This window comes from Diabrotica virgifera, chromosome 1 (assembly GCF_917563875.1).
Source record: "Diabrotica virgifera virgifera chromosome 1, PGI_DIABVI_V3a".
Taxonomy (NCBI): domain Eukaryota; kingdom Metazoa; phylum Arthropoda; class Insecta; order Coleoptera; family Chrysomelidae; genus Diabrotica; species Diabrotica virgifera.
Window position 1 is genome coordinate 122,354,181 of NC_065443.1, and position 23,956 is coordinate 122,378,136.

General features: G+C 35.9%; 1 protein-coding gene across 1 annotated transcript in view; it reads right to left on the minus strand.

The window, feature by feature from the left end:
- The window catches only part of LOC114324351 (uncharacterized), a 94,681-nt gene that overhangs the window by 32,974 nt on the left and 37,751 nt on the right, over positions 1 to 23,956 (minus strand). The window contains exons 8-11 of the mRNA XM_028272154.2: positions 13,857 to 14,011; positions 7,989 to 8,305; positions 1,624 to 1,822; positions 1,138 to 1,352 (exon numbers count right to left, since the gene is read on the minus strand). Coding sequence (XP_028127955.1) covers positions 1,138 to 1,352; positions 1,624 to 1,822; positions 7,989 to 8,305; positions 13,857 to 14,011 — 886 coding nt within the window. The remainder of the gene's footprint in view (positions 1 to 1,137; positions 1,353 to 1,623; positions 1,823 to 7,988; positions 8,306 to 13,856; positions 14,012 to 23,956) is intronic.

Below are 23,956 nucleotides of genomic sequence, written 5' to 3' on the forward strand. Positions count from 1 at the left end.
CAAACAAACATTTTTTCCTGTTTTCTGATAGCAGTAAATGTATTTTGAATTAAATAAATTACACACATTCTTCTTTTTATGTCAATAAATTTAATTAAAATTTTTTTTATTATATATAATATATATATAATATATATTTTTATTATATATAATATATATATAATATATATAATATATATATAATATATAATAATATATATTGTATAAATAATTATGTTCATATTTATATTACTGAATAGATAATTGAATTACCTTTCAAATGAGCTATCAAACGATTCCTATTTTCATTTTAAGAAATCATCGATGACGTCATCACGCCCAGATGGGTGACGTCACTAGTATAATATACATGCCAAAAAGTCATAATTTAAAAATAAAAATTGACCTGTTTCGGGATTTTTTTCCAAAATCGTCCATTCTCGAGAAAATGAATTTATTCCAACCTTTACGTGCTCACTGTATAAAAATCCGGTGGCGCCCAAAATCCCGATAGGCAAAATCCCGACAGCCAAAATCCCGACAAGCAATAAGTCTCGCATAAGCAAAAATCCCGACCACTACATTTTGAATATTTATTGTTTCCTTTTCAAATGCAATACCAAATCATATTATAGAGTATAGAGTATTGAAATTGAAAAATTAATTACTAATAACTAATAAGCGTGGGTACTAATTATTATGTATTTTAAAAGAAAAAATCATTAAACACTTCATTGTATAATATAAAGGCTATACTTACTGAAATGGAAGGTTGTAAGTAAGTGACATGATAATATCTAATATATACCTAAATATGAAAGTAAACTTGAATTCAGGATTTGATTATACATATATTATTGGACTATATATTGGCAAAAAAAATACTTTAATTCATATACCCATGTTAGAAATTTTATTTAGAAAATTAGTTCATATTAAATGATAAATACCTACTTTTGTTTGGTAACAAAAAATAAAAAACAGATCATGGTCATAAACAAAAAACCAGAAATAAATGTAATTATATGTTAAAAAGGAACTTATCAAACCTGTCGGGATTCTGGCGTGTCGGGATTTTGGCCGTCGGGATTTTGGCTATCGGGATTTTGGCTGTCGGGATTTTGGGGTAGACCCATAAAAATCATGTAAAATACAAACCTTATCTTTCGCTTGCAAATCATCATTCCACGTTTTGTAGGCTTCATTAGCAACTTCCAAAATATCTTTGTATCTGTCTTGAATTAAAGTTAGAAGGGCATATATTTTAGGTCTGCAGCTAGCAAACATATCCGTCATTGCTGGGCTAGCTTCTAACTTATTTTCGTTGAATGTGGAATTGTACTGGATTTTACCCATCAGGGGGTGTTTTTCATCTATAAAAATCGATTAGTACAATGGTTGACATTGGGATAAAGCAACTAATATAGTTAGGTTAACTATAGAAGATGTGGAAGATCAAAAAGAAACTGGAAAGAAAATATCGATAAGTGAATCAGAGGGATTAACAAAGATGAAGATTCGTGAACATATAGAGATATATGTCAACTGGTTATCAAAATACGTTGTAAAATGTTATAAATTTAACTCAAACCAAAGCAAGTATTGAAATGAACCTTTCCACCATTCTATTCCACCAATTTTTACCTGCTATTTCTCCACGAGGTCCCGTTTGTACTCCCAAATACTTATTTGCAATTCTAAATATTTCCATTAACAAGGGAACGAGTGTCATTCCATTAGTTCCTTTCCACGTTATTAAATATGGAATGCATTTACCTTTAGCAAAATCACATAAATCTACCAGCGTTCCTAAAGTGATTATCTTGATCGGAATCGGAAATTCCTATAAACAAAATAAATAAATTCAGTAGCCGTACACAGGGCTTAGTATAAGTGATATATGTTGCTTATTGCACATAAAACAGAATATCATATCTACATTTAATTCCAACTCATTAATATCTACAAAATTGTAATATGCGACTTGATCAAAGATAAAATATAGGTAAATATTTATTTACGTCGAGAATAAGTATTACACAAGGTGATTGTACAAGCGGCAAAGTCTTTGAGCAATGAGAACAAACCTATTGGCAGAATTGCCTTCACAAGTGAATTAATTAACCGTAAAAAAAAGGTATACGAAAACAATACAAAACAAACTACAGATTTCTGTATCAAAGAAAACAGCAAAGAATGTACGTCCCGGGCACCAGGTGCTCCAGGAGTCCATTCTGATGACGTATTCATGTTCAGCGACCCCTAACCCCCGAATAATCTGTTTGTATTAATTTAGTTGCCGAAATCTCACGAAATCTAGATAACGTGTCTTGGCAGTAACCACGGCCACCAGGTGCTCCGGGGGTCGGTTCTGATGACGTATTTATGTTCACCGACCCCAAAAACCTCCAAGTAACAAAATATGCCCTTAATATAGTATAAATACAATTATGCATTCCAACCAATTTTTCTCCAACGACGGCGTCACAAGAAATCAGATCGATCATGTTCTAGTAGATGCCAGGAGAGGTAGTAACTGCGTAGACGTAAGAAGCCTAAGAGGAGCTGATGGAGACACGGATCATTTTCTGGTAAAAACGAAGATAAGGACAAGAATAGCGTCCCAAAAAACACACAAGAATATACCAACACAGTTATGGAATACCGAAGTTCTACGTGATAATGAGACAGAACAGAAATTTCAAAAGGCTATAAAAACAGCTCTAACACAGACAGAGGACTATAACAACATAGACTCAGCTTGGGAAAATATAAAATTAGCTCTGAATAGCGTATCAGATGAAATACTAGGACACAAAAAGAGAACAACAAAAAAATGGTTCGATGATGATTGCCTGAAATCCATAACAGGAAGAAATATGGCTAGAAGGAACATGCTACAACACCCCTAGCACAACAAAAATGAAATGTATAAACAAAGAAGAACAGAGACAAGAAAACTAATGAGAAGGAAGAAGAGGGAGTATCAGGAACAAATAATCAGAGATATAGAAGAAAAAAGAAGGAACAAACAAGCGAGACAATTCTTCAAAGAAGTTGCAGATATCAAGACCGGGTACCAAGCAAGAACAGGAAACTTCCTTCAAAACGACAGCGGGCAGCTTATTACTGACTACAAGGAAATCCTAAAAACCTGAAAGTAATACTTCTATCAACTATTAAACGACCAAGCTAGCAGAAATACATCAAATACAGAAGTACATACAGCTGAAATAAAAGACCAATACCCGACATACGAAGAATTAATACAGGCAATTAAAAAACTTAAAAATAATAAGACACCAGGTAGCGACGGTATATCCTCAGAGTGCTTAAAACATGGAGGAGAAGCGTTGTACAGTTCTATATACAAGCTAATTCAAAAGATTTGGCGAGAAGAAACAATGCCAGATGAATGGAAAGAAGGAGTTATTGTACCAATACACAAAAAAAGAAACAATAAGCAATGTATTAATTACCGGGGAATAACATTCCTAAACACTACCTATAAAATCCTTGCAAACATCCTGCTAGAAAGAACCAAAAAATACACAGAAGAAATCGTTGAAGATTATCAATGCGGATTTAGACCGGGCCGCTCTACTATTGACCAGATATTCACAATAAAAGAGATAATGGAAAATGCTGGGAATTTGATCGTGAGCTTCATCAGATGTTAATAAATTTTAAACAAGCATTTGATAGAGTATGCAGGGATAGACTGTGGACAGTGATGCAGGAACTTGGCTTTCCAAAAAAAAATAGTCAGGTAGATACGGATGTGTATGGAACAGTTACGATGTAAGGTGAGAGTTGGACAAAAATACTCGGAAACATTTGAAATAAACAATGGACTAAAACAGGGATAGATGCACTTTCACCACAACTCTTCAATTTGGCTCTGGAGCACATAATCAGAAGTGCAAGAATCGAAAAACCCAATACAGTATTTCATCGAGAAGGACCAAACTTACTACTGGCATTTGCAGACGATATCGATCTAATAGGTAACACACGATTAAGGATGAAGGAGACTTTCGTGAGTTTCGAGAAGAAAGCAGAGAAGATGGGGCTCCAAATCAAAGAAAACAAGACGAAATATATGTATATGAGCCGCAATAACCAAAGAAGAGACAGAATTGGTCAGAACATCACCATCGATGGCTTTAACTTTGAGCGCGTTAGAGAATTTAAGTATCTTGGAACAACAATAACTGAAGACAATAACGGATCACAAGAAATAAACAACAGGATACAGGCCGGCAACAGATGTCTTTTTGCCCTCCAAAACCTTATAAAATCAAAACAATTAACAAGACTTACGAAGATACAAGTCTATAAAACAATCATACTACCCGTTGTGATGTATGGAAGCGAAACGTGGACGATAACAAAGGCAAACGAAGAGAGACTACTTGTTTGGGAAAGAAGAATCCTAAGGAAGATCTTTTCTCCTGTGTTAAATGAAGCATCAGGACAATATAGGATAAGAACTAACAAAGAGCTCGAAGAACTTTACCCAGACGCCAACATCATAAAAGAAATAAAGTCCAGAAGACTCCAATGGGCGGGACACCTCAGAAGACATTCTGACCAAAGAACAGTAAGACTGGTGTGGGAGGAAGTTCCAATTGGAAGGAGACCACGCGGACGCTCTCGACTCCGGTGCACCGCGGTGGCGAGATAATATAGCAGGAGACCTAAGCGCAATGGGCGTGGAGAATTGGATGGAGGTTGCTCAAGACAAAACAGTGAAGTCATGTTGTCGAGTCGGCTAAAACCCACGAAGGGTTGTAACGCCACGGAGTAAGTAAGTAAGTACCCATTTTTCTATTCCACCCAAACAATCTTGCACTAAACCTGCTAGATAATTATATAGTGAGCAGACTCAGAGACTGAAGTGGCACAAACTATTGGAGCTACCACAGTGGCGTGCGGTGACTTTTTCGAAAGGGGAAGCGATTCAATAAGGATATAAAAATATTTTCTTAAGGGTCGAGGGTCGAGCAACTTTCCACCTGATAACATTCTGATGCGCAGGGGCTCTCTATCAGCAAAGTACTTAATTATGTGAGACGTCCTGCGTACAAGGACTCACACACTAAATCCGTGACGCGTGAATGCGTGAGGCACTCTATTCCCGCTATTTCTAGTGACTAGTGACCTATCATTGATCTGTATTGCTAGCTCGGGCCTTGAGTACTCGCGCCGGGCTTGGTTTTCTAAAGAAGAATCATATTTAAAAAAAAAATATACTCCGAGGCATTTTCCACAACACACAACTTTCACTAAAATGACACTTATTTATACTCGAGGTCTATTCTCCTATCAACTTCTGATAATTGTTGAATGCAGTCTTTTTTAATGGATAATAGGGCTAACTTTCAAAGTCTGTCTTCGCTTGTTGAATTTCTTTTAAACTCTTAATTTGAAACTTTTAATGCATCTTAATACTGCAAAACTTCGTTCAACTGATGCACTTGTGGCTGGGATAGTTAGTAGTACTAATCAGTGGCGGCTCGTATAACTTTAGGAAGGTAGTGCCAGAATCCGGGCAGCTGCCTAAATTTTTTGTGGCGGTTTTACGATATGGTCAAAAAGGATATAAAATATAAATAGAGTATCACGATAAGCTGAATTTAATTGGGTTTTTATATTTAACTTACCAAGCATTGAAAAGCTAAAAACGTTATTCATGTGCACTTTAGATTTTTCATGGGATTTCAATTTCTCCCATATATGTACAAGATCATCGGTGCCTTTGTTTGACCAAGTCTCGTCACCTCCAAACAAAACGCATACAAAACAGAAGAGTTTATTAGTTTGTTCGCAACCACACAACCAGCTATTTTTATCATAAATAATTTTATTAAACTTACGACAGCGAAGTTTTTGTCCATTTCCACTTTGTTTTTCAATTTTTAAATCGGGTAAAGGCTGACCGAGTTCTTTAATTTGTAGTTTTTTTTTCTAACGAAAAACCACCAAAAGAGTTTTTTAATATACTAATTTGATTCATTGTCAATAAATAAATTAAACGTAGAAAATAATCAAAATATTATTTTTATACCTACGACACCCACGATCACAACGCACTAACTAATAATTACAAATTAAAAAATATAGTAGAGTATAAACACAAATATACAATACAGTAGTAGACAATAAACACAATAGCGTCAAGCGAACGCGTAAAGAAACTAGAAATATGTAGATCTAAAACATTGTATCTTAAGATCCACTAACTTCCTTTTCGAGATTTCGAGCCTGGCACGGAGACTCCAATTTAAACGTATGTTAAAAGTGCAATACCGCTCTCTCTCTGTCACTTACACAGGATGCTCATACAATATTTCTCTTTTCTCACGAGCCACTATGCCGTTCGGCACTGGGATTTTTATGATTTTCATCCTTTATCCGGTCAGCTGTGGGTGGCCAGAGTCGGTAGATTTGCATTGCGCTACACAGTTGCCAGATTTGATATAATTTATAAAAATAAAGAGAAATATTCACAAAAAAAATAAACAGGCATTAAAATGTTTTTAAGATAAAAAATATGTTTCTGCATAGTCAGCAAGGTAGTGCCATGGCTCTATGGCACTACCTCACGGGCCGCCACTGGTACTAATTCACACAACTTGACCACTTCACACAGCGACTTGTTTAAACCAGTAGTTATAAAGAAATCCCAGATTTCTGGGTATTTCTTTATCATTCATGTCAGTTGTTTCATAAATGATACTTAACTGAGAATGCAAAGCTGGGATATCAAAACATTTTCATTATTTAATCGTAATGACATAAATTCCTCTGTCGGAAATTTTGATGAATTATAATTAGAAATATTAAGATTATATATAATTTTACAAATTTTAAATAGTTAAAATTTTGAAAGCTAGAATTCATTTGTTGTAGAATATTATCAAAAGGTCTCTTTGTTTCCTCTGTTTTCTCTGTCTCTCTGTCTCCGAAATTATCAATCTTCATTATTTTTCTTTCATGTTCAAACCCCATATGTTCAGTTTTATCTCAAATATTTTTAAACTGCTCTCGTTTTTTTAATTATCGTATTAATAAAGTCTTCAATTTGTCTTATACAAAATGCAATACCATTTGATTTCTGTAAAATGTCAAATAAAAGATCAGTAAAAGGAAATATCTCTGCAAAAAGTTTAAATCGAAATATTCTTTAAGCGAATGTATGTAATACCTAAGCACCCCTTAGCAGCAGTAACAGTCGGAGCATCTCACTTTCGGGAAGGCGATACGACGAGCGCTTCCATGGCATACCAAAATTCGCGCGACTAGTGGCTGCGGTCATTGAACCCTGACCAATTTTAAAAGGGACAACTGCATGACAAGCGGCGATTTGGAGATGCGCTTCTGCCAGGAGTGGACCAAATAGTTGAATTGTGTGCATATTGAATTCGTTCGTACGCGATTAATTTTTAATATTTTTCAATGCCTATTGGCTAGGTAATATGTAGATTATTTGGATTAGGGAAAAAATTGTAGTATTAAATATTAATATATTAATTAATAATATATTTTCTTATATCGACGAATAAATAGGGAAGCGGCGCTTTCCTCGCTTCCATGGACCGCACGCCTCTGAGCTACCATATAGGTTCGAAGCAGCAGTGAAGTGAGTGAAGTGAAATGCAATGAAGTACTTAGCGTTAAAGGCACATTTCAATAATCTAAGAGACTAACAGAGTTTTTGTTATCACTGGATAACAAATCCAAATTTACACATAGGTACACCCTTTTGTACAAACAAAAACCATGCTTATAATTTTTATCTATTGATTGCATGTAGTAAATAAACTACAATAAATAAAAAAAATTCTATTATAGATTTTTTTTGACGTCATCCCGAACAAATTACAAAAAGTTGCAAGTTGATAGGGGTTTGCATTTCAAAATCGACTTATTCCAGTGTTTTTTGTTTTAAATGCCCTGTAGACTAATTAGTTCTATAAACTAGAATAGTTAAGTAAAGAAAATACCTGTAGCACATCCAGCATAAGATAGACCCCATCTCGTTTGCAAAATATATCACTCATTTGTTCGTTTTTCACTATCACTTCCCATATAAAATCTATCAGTGAAATCATGATTTTGTTGTCATAGACTGGCTCGTTCGGCTTTGGTTTGAATATTCTTTTTAAATACAGAATGGAGATATCGACTAATGTTATACTATGCACCCTAGTTAGTTGTTCATTGTTCCTGAAGAGTATTGATAATATTGGAAATATTTCCTGTAAACAAACTTGGGCTTTCTCGGTAAATATTTCCCATCCCAATAATGTTTGACATAGATCTGCAACAATATTAAAAATAGTTTGAAGTTTTAGATCCAAAGAACTAAAGGCTTTTATTACTAGGACCAAGTTCTGGTATTTCTAAATTTGCATAGCAAACGAACGATGAATTAGAAGAAGACGAGGGGATCTAAGATTGCATTCCACTACCTGTCTATTCATCTAGGTAAAAATTTCAACGAATCTTCCAGCAAAATATAGCGTAGAAATATGAATCATGACTAGTGAGACCAACACCAATTCAGCCGAATTCGGGTCAAGGCTGGACAAAAATACCTGAAATTCGGGACTTTTCATTGAAAATCGGGCCATTTTTTTTTAAATATAGCACTTTAATATCATCATTAACATTTAACATTTTTATGTCGACAATGATAGTTTTCGAAATCGTTCACAAAAAAGGAAAAATTAGAAAATCAACCGATGTTGGATTTAACATGTATTTTCCTCGGACAGCTGATTCATGTGTAGGGGAAAGTGTTGTACCTTGGGACAGTTGTACCTTGGGACGATCTTAATTATTGCTCTGTCAACTATGAGTGATAGACCAAACTAACCTGTTAAAGTTTATCACTTAGCCACCAGGAGGTAGTGTAAAATGATTGGTAACTTTTAAAAGAGCTATGTGGGAGCTACAGAACAAAATACGAACTCTTCATTTGTAAATAATTTTTTGTTGTTTCAGTGTTTATTTTTTTTAATTTTTACTGTTTAGTTTATGGATGAACATAAGATATTATTTTATACTCTAAGATGTGCTCTACTCAATGCTGTAATTAATTATCGTTTACAACTAAACTTAAATATATTTAACCCGGCACCTGCCACGTGGCTTTGCAAGGCGCCAACTGCCACGTGGGGTGCTCACAGCACCCCTTAAAAATTTTCTGTGATCTACTTGTTTAAAAAACAAAATAATGTGTTGAGTAACACAAGAATATAAATAAACATGTTTTATTAACTTATTAGCCACTAATATGTTATAAAAGTTAAAAAATAAAATGAAAAAGGTGTTATAAGCAAATTAGCAAGTACCAAGCCTTAATAAATGAGGTCAAGTAATATATCTAAAAAAATTAAGATTTAGTGAGTATAGAGTCTATATTAATAATTTAAATCAGTTATTTCAATAAAAAATGTAAATTTGACCTGTTTATCATAAATACAAAAAAAAATTTAAAACTTAAAGTGCCAGATGATGACACCCCAATTCACTTTAGAGCTATAAGTTCAGAATGCATAAATGAAATACGAATTAACAATACATTTTTCCCTCACAAAGAACAATACAAATACACTTTTGAAAACACTAGAGGACAAAGATCTATGATAGACTATATTCTGTCGAATAGAGAGTTACACCCGTCTCTAATCTTGGATGTAAGAGCACTAACATCAGCAGAAATAGGAAGCGATCATAAATTGGTATTGTGCAAAATCAGAATGAAAACACATCTATGTGATAACAAAACAGCAGAATACACCACCAAGATTAAAGTCGAAAGCTTACAGGACGACTCCACCAGATACCTATTCCAAAAAAGACTAACGGAAAAAAGCAGCAACATGTATATCACAGAAAGTGACGGAGTCGAAGAAAGCTGGGCAAAAATTAAGTCTAATATCTTAGCCTTAGCTAAGGAAGTTCTTGGTGAAAGAAACATTAATAAAAATAAATCGCTTCCAAGACGAAGAACTCCATGGTTTTGTACAGAAGTGAAGGAAAATTGTAAAGAGAAGAAAAAAGCCTACCTAAAATACATGTCAACTAAAACACAAGAGGCATACGATAATTATAAGACCATAAGAAACGAAACAAATTCAGTAGTAAGAAGAATAAAAAATGATCACTGGGAACGTTTTTCGAAAGAAATGGAACATGATTTTTATGGTCTCCAAAAGGAAATATGGCGCTTTATAAGAGGTCAAAGAATGGAGGTAAAGGAACTAATAGAACCAAAACACATAGAAAAGGATACATGGATTGACTATCTAAAAAAGCTTTATGCAGAGGAAGAACAAATAATGCTAGAACCGGAAACACCAGAAATTACCACAGATGAAGATGTTAATATAAGTGCACAGGAAGTACGAAAAACACTCGAAAAGCTGAAGAACAGAAAAGCTGCAGGTAAGGATGGAATACCAAACGAACTACTGAAATATTGTGGAGCAGCAATGACAGAACAATTAACAACATTAATTAACAAAATCATAAAACACGGTAAAATACCGGAAGAATGGAGAACGAGCGAACTAATCCTACTATTCAAAAAAGGAGATAAAAAGCAGCCAGAGAACTACAGAGGTATCAACTTGTTAAATACTACCCTAAAACTTACAACTAAAATCTTACAAGACGTAATGAATTAGAGGATAAGTTTAGCAGATGAACAACAGGGTTTTCGTACTGGAAGATCGTGTACAGATGCAATATTCGTCATAAAGCAAATTACTGAGAAATCACTAGAGTATAATAGACCAGCATTTCTATGTCTGATTGACTTAAAGAAAGCATTTGACAGAGTAAGACTCAGGGATGTAATCCACCTTCTGTATAATAGAGAAATCCCTCTAGATATCATAAAAACTATTGAGAACATCTACCAAAATAACAAGATGGAAGTCAGAATAGATGGACAACTTACAGAACCTGTAGATATAGGCAGCGGAATAAGACAGGGAGACTCATTGAGTCCTCTGCTTTTCAATTTAATCATGGATGAAATCATCAAAAACGTCAACAAAGGAAGAGGATATAGAATGGGAAACAAAGAAGTAAAAATACTCTGCTACGCAGACGACGCAATATTGATAGCCCAAGATGAAGATAGTCTGCAAAGATTAGTCCACAGATTTAACATAAGAGCAAAAGAATTCAATATGACAATTTCATCTCAAAAAACTAAAACTTTAGTAATCAGTAAAGAATCAATCAGATGCAAAATAGAAATTGATGGTATCAGTATTGAACAAGTAATGGAAGTAAAATACCTTAGAATTACATTGTCAAGTTACGGAGACCTAGACAAAGAAGTGAGAAATCAAGTACAAAAAGCAAATAGATTGGCAGGATGCCTTAATAACACTATATGGCGAAACCGACATATTAACACTGAGATGAAGTCAAGAATTTATAAAGCCAGTGTAAGACCAATAATGACATATGCATCAGAAACAAGACCCGATACAGCCACAACACAAAGACTACTGGAAACGGCAGAGATGAGAGTACTGAGAAGAATTACAGGAAATACACTGAGAGATCGAAAGAGGAACGAAGATATTAGAAGACAATGTAACGTACAGTGTATAAACGAATGGACACTAAATAGAAAAAAAGAATGGAACAACCATATAACCAGAATGGGGGAGACACGTGTGGTCAAAATAGCACGAGATAAATCACCAATCGGCAGAAGAAGTATCGGCCGACCGCGCAAAAGATGGAGCGACAACCTTCCATAGAGGTATCAATCCGCCAATGAACAAGCAGAATTGCTTATAAAGAGGAAGAAGAAGAAGAAGTTCAGAATGACACTAAATAACCACTTCAAACACTAACACATATATGTTATATAATATTATAGAAAGCTATTATATTATGACGCACAGCTCGGTTACCAAACTTGAAATACCAAATATTTGATAAAAATGTGTTATGGGGTGCTGGTAGCATCCCACGTGGCAGGTGCCGGGTTAAGAGGCACGTTTTAGTTTTCTGCACCCTGTTGTACCTTGGGACTGAAATACGGTTGTACCTTAGGACGTCCCAAGGTACAACACTCATATATGTTTTTTTCAATTAAATGCATTAATTGAAAGATATTAAATGCATCAAAAATATGATGTTGCTGGATTACCTACTTGGCAGTGCTTTTAACAAAGTATTTACAAAAGAAAATATCATCCTATATAACTGATCGTGAACTGGTTCAGGAAAATACAAATGGAATACTTACAGACATTGAAAAGACTCAAGGACCAAGAAAAATGAAACTCTATATGAAAGAGACGAGGGAGAAATCATATTTATGCAAGTCGCCTTGGCCCTCAACCACAGAAACCTCAGAGCGTTTGAAGCAATCACTCTTTTCTGTGAATTTCAGCGCATATGAGATGCACATGAACTAATTTGGTAAAAGTAGCCGTTATAAGAGATTTGGTCTAATATTTTGTATTTTTATAAGGATTAACTATGTAAAATTTATTTCCGAAATAGATTTTTTGTTCAGTAATTTTTTTTGCTGTTATAATGCTTTCTATTTATATGAGCGTTACAGACATAAGGTTTATTTGCTAAATTGATTTTTTTGTCCCCGTGCCTCCCCTTTCAAACGTAAATAAGACAATAAACTGACTGTAGTAAATAAATTATCAAAGTATATTACTTCCTCTATAGAGTCATCTATCCTTTTGTATTCTCCAAAGGCTATATCGATAGCTTCTTGAACAGTCAGGCCTCTTTGAAGAACTGCAGCAAGGCCTGTGAAATAAAAAAAAACAACTTAGTAGGTACATACTGCATTTCTAAATTTCCTTAAGTTCTATAAACTCTGTGTATACTAATACTTCGAAAAATGTTACTAAAAATACCATACAATGAAAACAAAACACATAATACGTCGGTAAAAAATAACTGTAGAATATGCTTACATTACATCCTAGCGTTACAAATATGTAACAGTCAACTTCCTAACTTAGCAACTTTTTTATTTGAAAAAATATCAAAGCTTTTTTACACAAAAAATATGTATTTATATTTACTTTTACTATTTGTTTCTAATATTAACTTTATTATACAAAATGAGATTTATATACTTACTTTTTATCGACGAAGTCCATTATTTGTAGCTTTATTTGTTTTGTTATACTTTATCGAGGCACAGATTCAAAACAAAGTTCTAATGAAATAGAAGACTTCAAACAATGTAAACACTATAACTGACTTGCTTTCAACTGAAAATTTGCGACGTATGCGACAGAGGATCTATTTAGATGGCACCACTTTGCCGTTACATAATTGTAACGCTAGGCACTAATGGGTTAAGGAGGATATTGGGACCCATTTGCGACAATGGTATGTGGAGAATAAGATTCAACCACGAGTTATACCAATATTACAAAGAATCTTATTTAGTAAATTATTCAAAATACAAAGATGGTTCTGGGCAGGTCACCTTATAAGAATGGATAACGACAGAATACCTAATAGAACGCTTAGCGAAACTATGGTGGAACGTCGGCCAGTAGAAAGACCAACGAAAGGTGGATAGACGAAGTGAGAACCTAGTGAGTGCTAGAGATATTGAGGATGGACAACTGAGGAGAACAGCCAGAGACAGAGATACTTGGAGGCTTATGCTGGGGGAGGCCAGGGCCCGACTTGGGCTCTAGCGCCATAGGAGAGAGAGTAGGAAATAAATAGCTCTAGAAAATGAATAAAAAAATAAGTTTCTAAGTTGTTTAGAACCGAAGACTAAGTAAAAAAAAACGAATTTTTTATTATTTTTATTACCTATTATTATTAATATATGTATACCTACTTACTTATTAAAATATCATCGCCCCGATTGAATAACACGGAATGTCGAACAAATTTTCTGGGATCATATTGCAATATTTGCCTCAAGGTATCCAGACATTTGGAAAGCAGAATCAGTCCACTTTCTGTGTTAACTTTATCTCTAATGTTTTTTAATAAGCTAAAAATAAATTTGATTAAATATTTTGCATCGTTTTACTTTTGTTGTACAAGAGACTGTAAGAACTATAGAGGTATATCACTACTATGTGTAGCAGCAAAAGTATACGAAACCGTAATAGAAAGGAAAATCAGAAAAGAAAGAGAACATAAATTAGAGGACGTACAAAGTGGATTCAGGAAAGGACACAACACACAAGACCATATATTCACCATGCAACAAGTAATAGAAAAAGCATTAAAGAAAAATAGAGAAATATATCTGAGCTTTATAGACATGGAAAAATCATTCGACTCAGTCAAAAGAAAAGATAGGTATATGGGAAAGCCTAAAGAAGAAGGAAGTAAGTGAAGAACTGATAGAAGCAACAAAGAGTATATACATGAAAACAACAAATACAGTAAGAATGTTAAATATACAGTCAGAACCGTTTGAAACAACTCAAGGAGTTAGACAAGGGGGAAGTCTCAACCCAGTGCTATTCATAAATGTAATAGATGAGATAGTGAAATAATGTAAGAAAACTTTCAAGAAATACTGCATCGGTTGGAACAGAATGCAAATAATAAACGCTGAGATGTGTGTATTTGCAGACAACATAGTATTAATTGCGGAAACAGCAGAAAAACTGAAATACAACTTAGAGAAATGGAACCTAGAAGCAAGCAAATACAACTTAAACGTAAACAAAGAGAAGACTTAGATAATGAAAATATCAAGGAAACAAGGGACTGAAGATCAAATAGAAGTAATGATAGACCAACATGAAATAATACAGACAAATTCATACAAATACTTAGGAACAGTAATCAACAACAAAAGAGACATAAAGGACGATCTTAACAACAGAATGGAAAACACAGGAAAACTATTCCAAGCACTAAATAGAGGATTCCTTAATAACAAAGAAATATCAACAAAGACCAAGATGACAATATACAAAACAATATATAGACCTACGGTGACATATGGAGCAGAAAATTGGATATTAAACAAAATACATCAGAGCAGAATACAGGCAGCAGAGATGAAATACCTCAGAAGAACGATCGGAGTAAAAAGAACTGATAGAATCAGAAATGAAGAAATAAGAGAAAGACTCAAAATCAAACCGATACTCGACTCGATCAAGGAGAAAAAATTGGCATGGTTCGGACATCTAACCCGGATGGACAATAATAGACTAGTGAAAAGAGTGTGGGACGCCAAACCAATAGGTAAGAATAGATGAAGAAGACCCATTAAAGAATGGAACAGTGACATTTCGCAGATATTGCAGAGTAAGGGTAAGACTTGGCAGGAAGGAACACAGATAGCATCCAATAGGAAGGAATGGAGAAAGTTCGTTAAGAGTTAGGACAATTCAGAAGATTGTAAAATATTGTAATTTAATGAATTGTATTATAATGGCCCAACACGGAAAGGTACAAATGGGTCTACTGATTAAGTAAAGTAAATAAAGTTACTTTTATTTGCTCTATTTGCAATGCGAAACATCATCATCATCATCATCATATCATCAATGGCGTTACAACTCTTCGTGAGTCTTTGCCGCATTTACTATTTGTTTTGGGAAAAGTCAGATGGCCAGACGTAGGACGGCATATAAAAAGGTGGTAGGATGCAATCAGAGAAGATCTGGAGAGAATGGGAGTGAAGCCCAGTAAATGAACGGGAAATTCGGCGATACCGTGTAATTTTCAGGGGCAACTCCGAATTGCATGAAAATTTGGATTTAGATTCTACTTACCCTCCACTTCAAAGTTGAAATTGTGCCGTTGGTTGCTTTTACTTGGGGGGTTACAGTCACCCCTTCTCGGGGGTGAAAAAACATACGTTCAAGATAAGACCAGAAATGGATAAATTGACTGATTTTAAGCAACTTTTGTTCTATAGAGTTTTTTTACATAAGTCAATACTTTTCGAGTTATTTGCCATTGAAAATGTTGATTTTTCGACAAAAAAACTACGTTTTCAGACGGTTTTTCGTAAATAACTCAAAAAGTAAATATTATATCGGAAAACATATCCTTAGCAAAAGTGTAGCTTATAAAAAACCCAAAAAATAGTGTATCACTAAAGTATATCAATCAAATAAAAACAAAGTTGTAGCTCATGAAAAATACGTTCTTATTCGTCTAATTCGTAATCGAATATTTCAAGGTGAAATCACCGAAAAATTAAACACTTTTCGGGAAAAACGGGAAAAACCCCTATAAACTTTTTAAAAGTGTTTAAAGTGTAAATAAAAGTTTTAGCATTAAAAATAAGCGAGTTACGCTCAAAATAAAGTTGGCCCTCTTTTTTTTTTTTGTAAAAACTCATGAAAATCTCGCCATGTTTAGCTCCCCAAATGAAATTAATCGATAATCGCTACAGCTTTACAAACAATTTACTTACCTATCTATTTTTTATATGATCTGTCAGTCTCACCGGTTTAAAGTGTTTATTTTTGAAAGGGTTATAATTGAGAAAGCTTGAGTGGGCCACTAATCAGGAGTGTATGCAAATTTTGAACAGCCATATCTTAACCAATTTTTGTCTTACGGAGAAACAAAATGAAACTAGCATATTTATAATAGCAAAACCTACATTTTTCTACTCTTTAAGATTTTTCTTATCACTAATATTTTTTAAGTTATTTTGAAAAAATGAAATTTTTCAAAAATTTTTATAATTTTTATTTTTACTATAAAACCAAATGTTTTCAAAATTAAGCACTAACTTACAGATAATATAAACAATACACATACAGTTAAAACATATGGTAAACCCAAATGATTAATTTCATTTAGGGTGCTAAATAGAGGGAGGTTTTCACGATTTTTTTTTACCAAAAATAAGGGGCCAACTTTTTTTTTCAGTGTAACTCGTTTATTTTTGATGCTGTAAACTTTTGTAAAAAAACAAATAATAAGCTTTTTTCGATACTTTAAAAATGTTAATAAGGTTTTTCCAAAAAACGCTTTTTTCTTCGGTGATTTCGCGTTGAATTATTCGATTTGGAATTAGACGAATAAGAACGTATTTTTCATGAGCTACAACTTTGTTTCTACTCAATTTGTAGACTTTACTGGTACACCATTTTTTTAGTTTTTTTATAGGCTACACTTTTGCTAAAAATATTTTTTTCGATAAAATATTTACTTTTGAGTTATTTGGGAAAAACGGTCTGAAAACGTAGTTTTTTTGTCGAAAAATCAACATTTTAAATCGCGAATAACTCAAAAAGTATTGAATTACGTAAAAAACTTTATAGAACAAAAGGTGCTTAAAATAAGTCAATTTATCCATTTCCGGCCTTATTTTAAACACGCGTTTTTCATCCCCCGAGAAGGGGTAAATGTCACCCCCCAAGTAAAAGCAACCAACGGCACAAATTCAACTTTGAAGGGAGGGTAAGTAGAACCTAAATCCAAATTTTCATGCAATTCGGAGTTGCCCCTGGAAATTACACTCCAAAACGGTCATTTATTGGGCTAAATGGGAAATAGTGGCACAGGACCTACAAACATTGAAGGCAATAATTGCCTTGTCAGTTGTCACCTAAACTCTGCCATGTAAGGTCCTACCTACAAATTTTCCAACCATATGGTTGATGTCATGTGATGCCAGGGGTTAATCTGGAAATATTTTTAACATCCTTTAAAATCGGATAATATAATGTAACCTCAACTGTTTAAAAACAACTCAAGGGTTTTTACCCGTATATTTTGGTGGCTTAAAGTAAAGCATGTAAACCTGTGATAACATTGATGATGGAATATTGATTCCGAAAACGTTTTGTTGTGATATAGCCCTTTTTAGGGATTTTAAATAAACCTTTTACAAGATAAGATTGTTATTTTTTTTATTATACTGAACAACTTCAGAATTCGTTTTGTTTACCTGTATATTGCATCGAAACTAGGATGGCCCCGACTCGAAAATTCTACTAGCAAGATTGGACTGTATAAATACAAGGAACCTTGTTTTGTAAATTCAGTTGTAAGAATAAGTTTCGTGTGTTATTATCTAAATGTAAAGTGCGGGATATAAAATATTGTATATTGTAAAGATAAATTGTATATTTTAGTATATATGTTTTGTGTGTCATAAATAAATAGTAAAGAATTTGAAATAAGTTTTATACAGGGTGAGTCATGAGGAACTGTACATACTCCTACCTCGTATAGAGGCCCCTATGGGGAATAACAAATGACCATTAAAAAGTGTCTGCTTCCATTGTTTAATAATATACGTTTCGCATTTTGACAGAAATTTGTATTCGTCATAATTTTTGAACGGTCAGATCGATATGTCTCTTATTTTGGTCAATCGTTACACTATTACCACCTAATCAACGGATTTATTCAAACTAGAAAAAAATCAGGTCCGGCTTCAAAAAAATTAGTTCGTTTGGGTATTAGAAAAAATTTCACCCTGTATAGGCTTTTTGAAAACTATAATATTGTAGCGGTTATTTACTGTAATTACTTCTAATTACAATCAAACTAGCGGTTCGTAATTTATATACGACTTTATTTTTTATTTATACAAGTTTACTTTACAAACTTTAGCTTAAGACTAACTCTATTTACAAATATGTCCTATTTATATATGCGATACAGATATTCCAGAAATATCTATATATCTCCAGCTATGTCCATGTGACCGCTTGCACGTCATCGGCGCTGCATCGGCGTATCTCGAAACATCGATAGTGTTCTGTCTGTGCGGAGACGGGAGCTGGTATACGAGGGTAGGTCAATAATTATTTTGTTACACTGCTCCCCTCTTAAGATCTGAGCGTCCCGATCAGCAACTCTAGATGGCCCAGGATGGCGGAATCTACAGGATTCTCCAGCTCTGCATACACCCCTAGAAAAGAAGTAACAGTCTACTGTCTTTGAAGGGTATGACATCTTCGGGTTCATGCAACACACAGTAATCCGTACGCCAGTTTCTCTGAAGATCACTTCCAGCATGCTTCTCACAATCTTCCAATCCAGATTTTCTACTGCATGGCCAATTTTTGGTAAAGCCAAATCTTTGATGTCATAATTACAGACCATTTTCTTCAAATTAGTTAGAGCACGCCATATGTTCTCGTAGCTTGGCGTGTCCGTATAAGACTTCCTGGTCACTATATACAGCAAAGATCGAGGACCATCTTCCAATCGCAATACTCTTCCAATTTTAGGTTGTTGATTCCTTAACTCGTCCAGGCGGCCGAACTTTCTATTGAATACGGACGAGATTCCTTTAGTCATCTCGAGGTCTTGTGCAACACAGTGGGCTAGAGAGACGTTTTCTGGAACACCAAACAGATCTTGCTGAACTTCTGTGGTCACGCCGAATCTAGCACTCTTTCTTTCTGCGTAATTTGACATAAATTCCTTAAAACTTGGCTGTGGTGCATCTTTCATCTCCTGTTGGAGGACTCGGGCTTCCTCTGTTTCATTTGAGCCAGCATATGGTGCAAGACGATTTATGTGAATAACTTTTGGTTTACCGTTTGGTAACTTCTTAATTCTGTATATTACGTCATTTATTTTCTTCTTAACTTCATACGGACCTTCCCATTGTCTTTGCAGTTTAGGACACAGGCCTCGACGACGTTGTGGATTATAAAGCCAGACAAGATCACCTACTTCGAAGCTTTCATTCTTGCAGCGAGAATCATATTGATCTTTCATTCTGTCACTGGCTATCTGGATGTGTTGTCGGGCAAGTTCATGAATGTTGTTCATTCGTAACTTCAGGCGGTCTACGTATTCTTCGCCTGCAACATATTCCTCGGAAGGTCTGCAGCCAAACTCTAGGTCGCAGGGCAAACGCACTTCACGACCCAACATCAGGCAGGTTGGTGTTTGACCTGTAGTTTCATTCACGGCCGAGCGGTAGGCCATCAGGAATAAATGAATGTGTTGGTCCCAATCTCGCTGATGTTCAGATACAACTTTGGACAAGTGTTTACCCATCGTTCGGTTCATCCTCTCGACCATTCCATCTGATTGAGGATGCAGGGGTGTTGTTCTGGTCTTATTGGCACCAATCAATTTACAAACGTTTTGGAAAAGAGCTGACTCAAAGTTTCGCCCTTGGTCGGAGTGGATCTCCAAGGGAACACCAAATCGGCTGAAGAATTCTTTAACAAGTACCTCTGCAACGGTAGCAGCTTCTTGATTCGGTAATGCATAGGCCTCGGTCCATTTCGTAAAATAGTCCATGGCTACCAGAATGTATTTATTTCCAGCATCGGTTTCTGGAAATGGACCTGCAATGTCGATTGCTACTCTTTCCATAGGACTTCCAACATTGTACTGTCTCATGGGTGCTCTCTTTTTACCAACTGGACCATTACCGGATGCACACAGTTCACATTTCCGGCACCATCTTCTTACATCATCTTTACAGTTCACCCAATAGAACCGTTCTCGAACCTTTTGCAGAGTCTTCGTAATACCAAAGTGTCCACCTGATGTACCGTCATGCAACTGACGCAATACTTCTGACACTTTACTTTTAGGTACAATCAACTGAAGCTTAGATTCTGTACCATCATCGTTCTCAAAGGTTCTGTACAGAAGATCATCTTTTAGTATCAGGCAATTCCATTGGCTCCAGTAGGCCTTGACTTCCGGACTACATGCACTAATGTTTTGCCAACTAGGTCTCTCACCTCGACGCATCCAATCCAATACTCTTTTTATACATGGATCGTCTTCTTGGGCTTCTTGTAACTGTTGTGGCTGCCATTGCTCATTAACGACGGTGGTTCGTCTCACGGGGCAAAATCGTTCCTCTAATTTGGCACAGTGATTACAATTTGCACTGCATGGTCGTCTCGAAAGGGCATCAGCATTTGAATGAACTCTTCCGGCCCTGTGTTCTATCTCATAATCATATTCTTGAAGTCGTTCTAACCATCTTGCCATCTGGCCCTCTGGATTACGGAATTGTATGAGCCATTTTAGAGCAGCGTGATCTGTTCGAAGAAGGAACTTTCTGCCGTACAAGTATTTATGGAAATGTTCGCAAGCCTTCACTACACCCAGCAGTTCTCTTCTGGTAACGCAATAGTTTCTTTCTGGTTTCGACAGGACTTTGCTGAAATAAGCGATGACTTTTTCCTGTCCATCCTGGATTTGTGAGAGAACAGCTCCTATGGCACTGTTGCTAGCATCGGTATCCAAAACAAATTTTCCTGCCTGTCCCGGGTAGCTTAATATCGGTGCACTGATCAGAGCCCTTTGTAGTTGTTCGAAAGCTTTTTGACACTCCTCACTCCATGTATATTCTTTGCCCTCCTCCGTCAACTTTGTTAGGGGCTTGGAGATATTGGCAAATCCTTTGACAAATCGTCGGTAATATGTACATAGGCCAAGGAAACTTCTAATTTCATGTTTATCTTTTGGTACTGGCCAATCTTTAATTGCATCAATCTTTTCAGGATCAGCTGTTACACCATTACTCGATACAATATGTCCTAAGTACTTAACTTCTCGTCGAAACATGTGACATTTCTTCGGACTTAACTTCAAGTTCGCTGCCCTCAATCGTTGAAAGACGTCTATTAGATTCTTGGCATGTTCATCAAAGGACCTTCCAACCACAATTACATCATCCAAGTAAACCAGGCATGTTTTCCATGTTAGACCTCTTAAAACTGCCTCCATTAATCTTTCAAATGTGGCAGGGGCATTACATAAACCAAACGGCATAGCCGTAAACTGCCAAAGCCCTGATCCTATCGAAAATGCGGTTTTCTCCCGATCGGCTGGCTCCATGTCTACTTGCCAATATCCACTTTTTAAATCGAGTGTGGAAAACCAACGAGAACCGGAGAGAGTATCCAATGTATCGTCTATTCTGGGCAAAGGATAACTATCTTTTTTTGTTACCGCATTGAGCTGGCGGTAGTCGATACAAAAACGCGTTGAACCATCTTTCTTCTTTACCAGAACTACTGGTGATGTCCATGGACTGTTCGATGGTTCAATTACCCCTTGTTTGTCCATATCCTTGATAATCTCTTCGGCTTCATCTCTTTTCGCAAATGGAAGTCGTCTAGGCCGTTGTCTGATTGGCTGAGCGTCTCCGGTATTTATTTTATGCGTTACTATGCTTGTTTTTCCCTTATCCTTCGTGTCAATAGCAAAAACATCTTGATACTCTATCAGCATAGATGTCACTTTTTCCGTTCGTTCATGATCAAGATCTTGGCATCTTTCAATGATCATCTCAACAAGCTCCTTTGGATACTTCGCCTTCGATGATTTCTCATTGGTATTCACAGAGCAAATTGAAGCCACGGGAACACACTGCCCGATCAAAGCTCCTCTACTTAACTTGATAGCAGTTTCCCTTAAATTTATAACTCTTACAGGGATCGCATCTCGAACTTTTACCAAAGTTTTCGCCGTTAGGAACTCGACATTATCCACATCTTCGACCATCCTTAAACTTCCCTCTCGGCAGTGTCCATCAAGCATGGTCATCAGAATTTTCTCACTATTACCGGGTATGGTTACGTCGCATGTAGTAAGTAAGCGGATGACATCTTCTTTGTCGTCGTGAAAGGGCAACTCTTCACCATTGATCTTGAGAACTCCATTTTGAACATCCAATATTGCCCCCACTTTCCTTAGTACGTCCATCCCCAATATGAATTCGTCGGAGATCTCGGCAATTAATACTTGATGTTCAACTGTGGTCTGGCCAATGGATACTGACATATTAGCCTCGCCATATGTATTAATTAGCTCACCAGTCGCTGTTCTAAGCTTTACTGTTGCAGGTGATAATTTATTATGGTCTCGTACTACATCTGGACGTGCGATAGTTCTCGTTGCACCTGTATCCACCAAAAATGATCTACATCTATTACTGATACGACCTTCGATGTATAAGTTGTGGATTCCACCGGAGGACGTAAGGTTGACAGTTACTATGGGGGCTCTAGTTCTCGAGGTCGGCAGTTGCCCCTTGGTGTCGACCCGCTCTAGTTTTCCGACGGCTGTACGATCTTCTTACAATTACGACGAATGTGGCCTACGTCTCCACAATTCCAACATCTAGGCTCGCGTCTCTTTGGCATCTGATTACTTAATACTCTCCGTATAATTTCCTCCAGACGTTCATCGTTGTGTTCGTCACTTTCTTCAATGGTTCTTACTCTATGGCCTCGTGAAGTTTGACTAGCCGTTTCGTGTTCCAATGCAATAGCAAGTGCTTCATCTAAAACTTTCGGTCTTGCTAGTCGTAAAGCTTTCTGTAGTTCATTATCTTTCAGCCCATTGACGAAGGTATCTACTGCAATTTCTTCTAAAACGCTGTCTGGCACCTCTGGATAAGCCAACCGCACCACACGAGCCACATCTGCTTCAAATTCTTGCAGATTCTCACTTGCTCGTTGACTTCTACTTCGCAGTTGTGCTTTGTATACTTGTTGTAGATGGGCATCTCCATAGCGTTTTTCTAGACGAGTGAACAAGGTCTGGTAACAATTTTCTTGACCCTTGGGAATTGACCTTAATATATCTGCAGCATCACCTCGTAAAGCAGCAGTCAAGGAAACAGCCTTTTCTTGTTCGGTCCAATGATTGGCGGTCGCAATAGCTTCAAATTGTTTAAGGTATATGGACCAAGAGGACTTTCCATCAAATGGTGGTAATTTGAATCTCATATTATGCGACGTTTCGTCTCTCGGTAGTTCATCTTTCACCACAGGATCTAACGCTGCTGCATTAACTGATGGTAGTACTTTTGTATCGGTTATCATGCTCTCTAGTTGTTTGATCTTTTCTTCTACGGTCTCTACACTTTTCTGCATCTTATCGAATGTTCTAGAAACTTCTTCAAATTTCTCGTCGTTCTGTCTACAAACTTCTTCAAGTTTTTCGTTGTTTTGTCTACAGACCTCTTTAAAAGTTTCGTCAATCTTTTGCGAAACACTTTCGA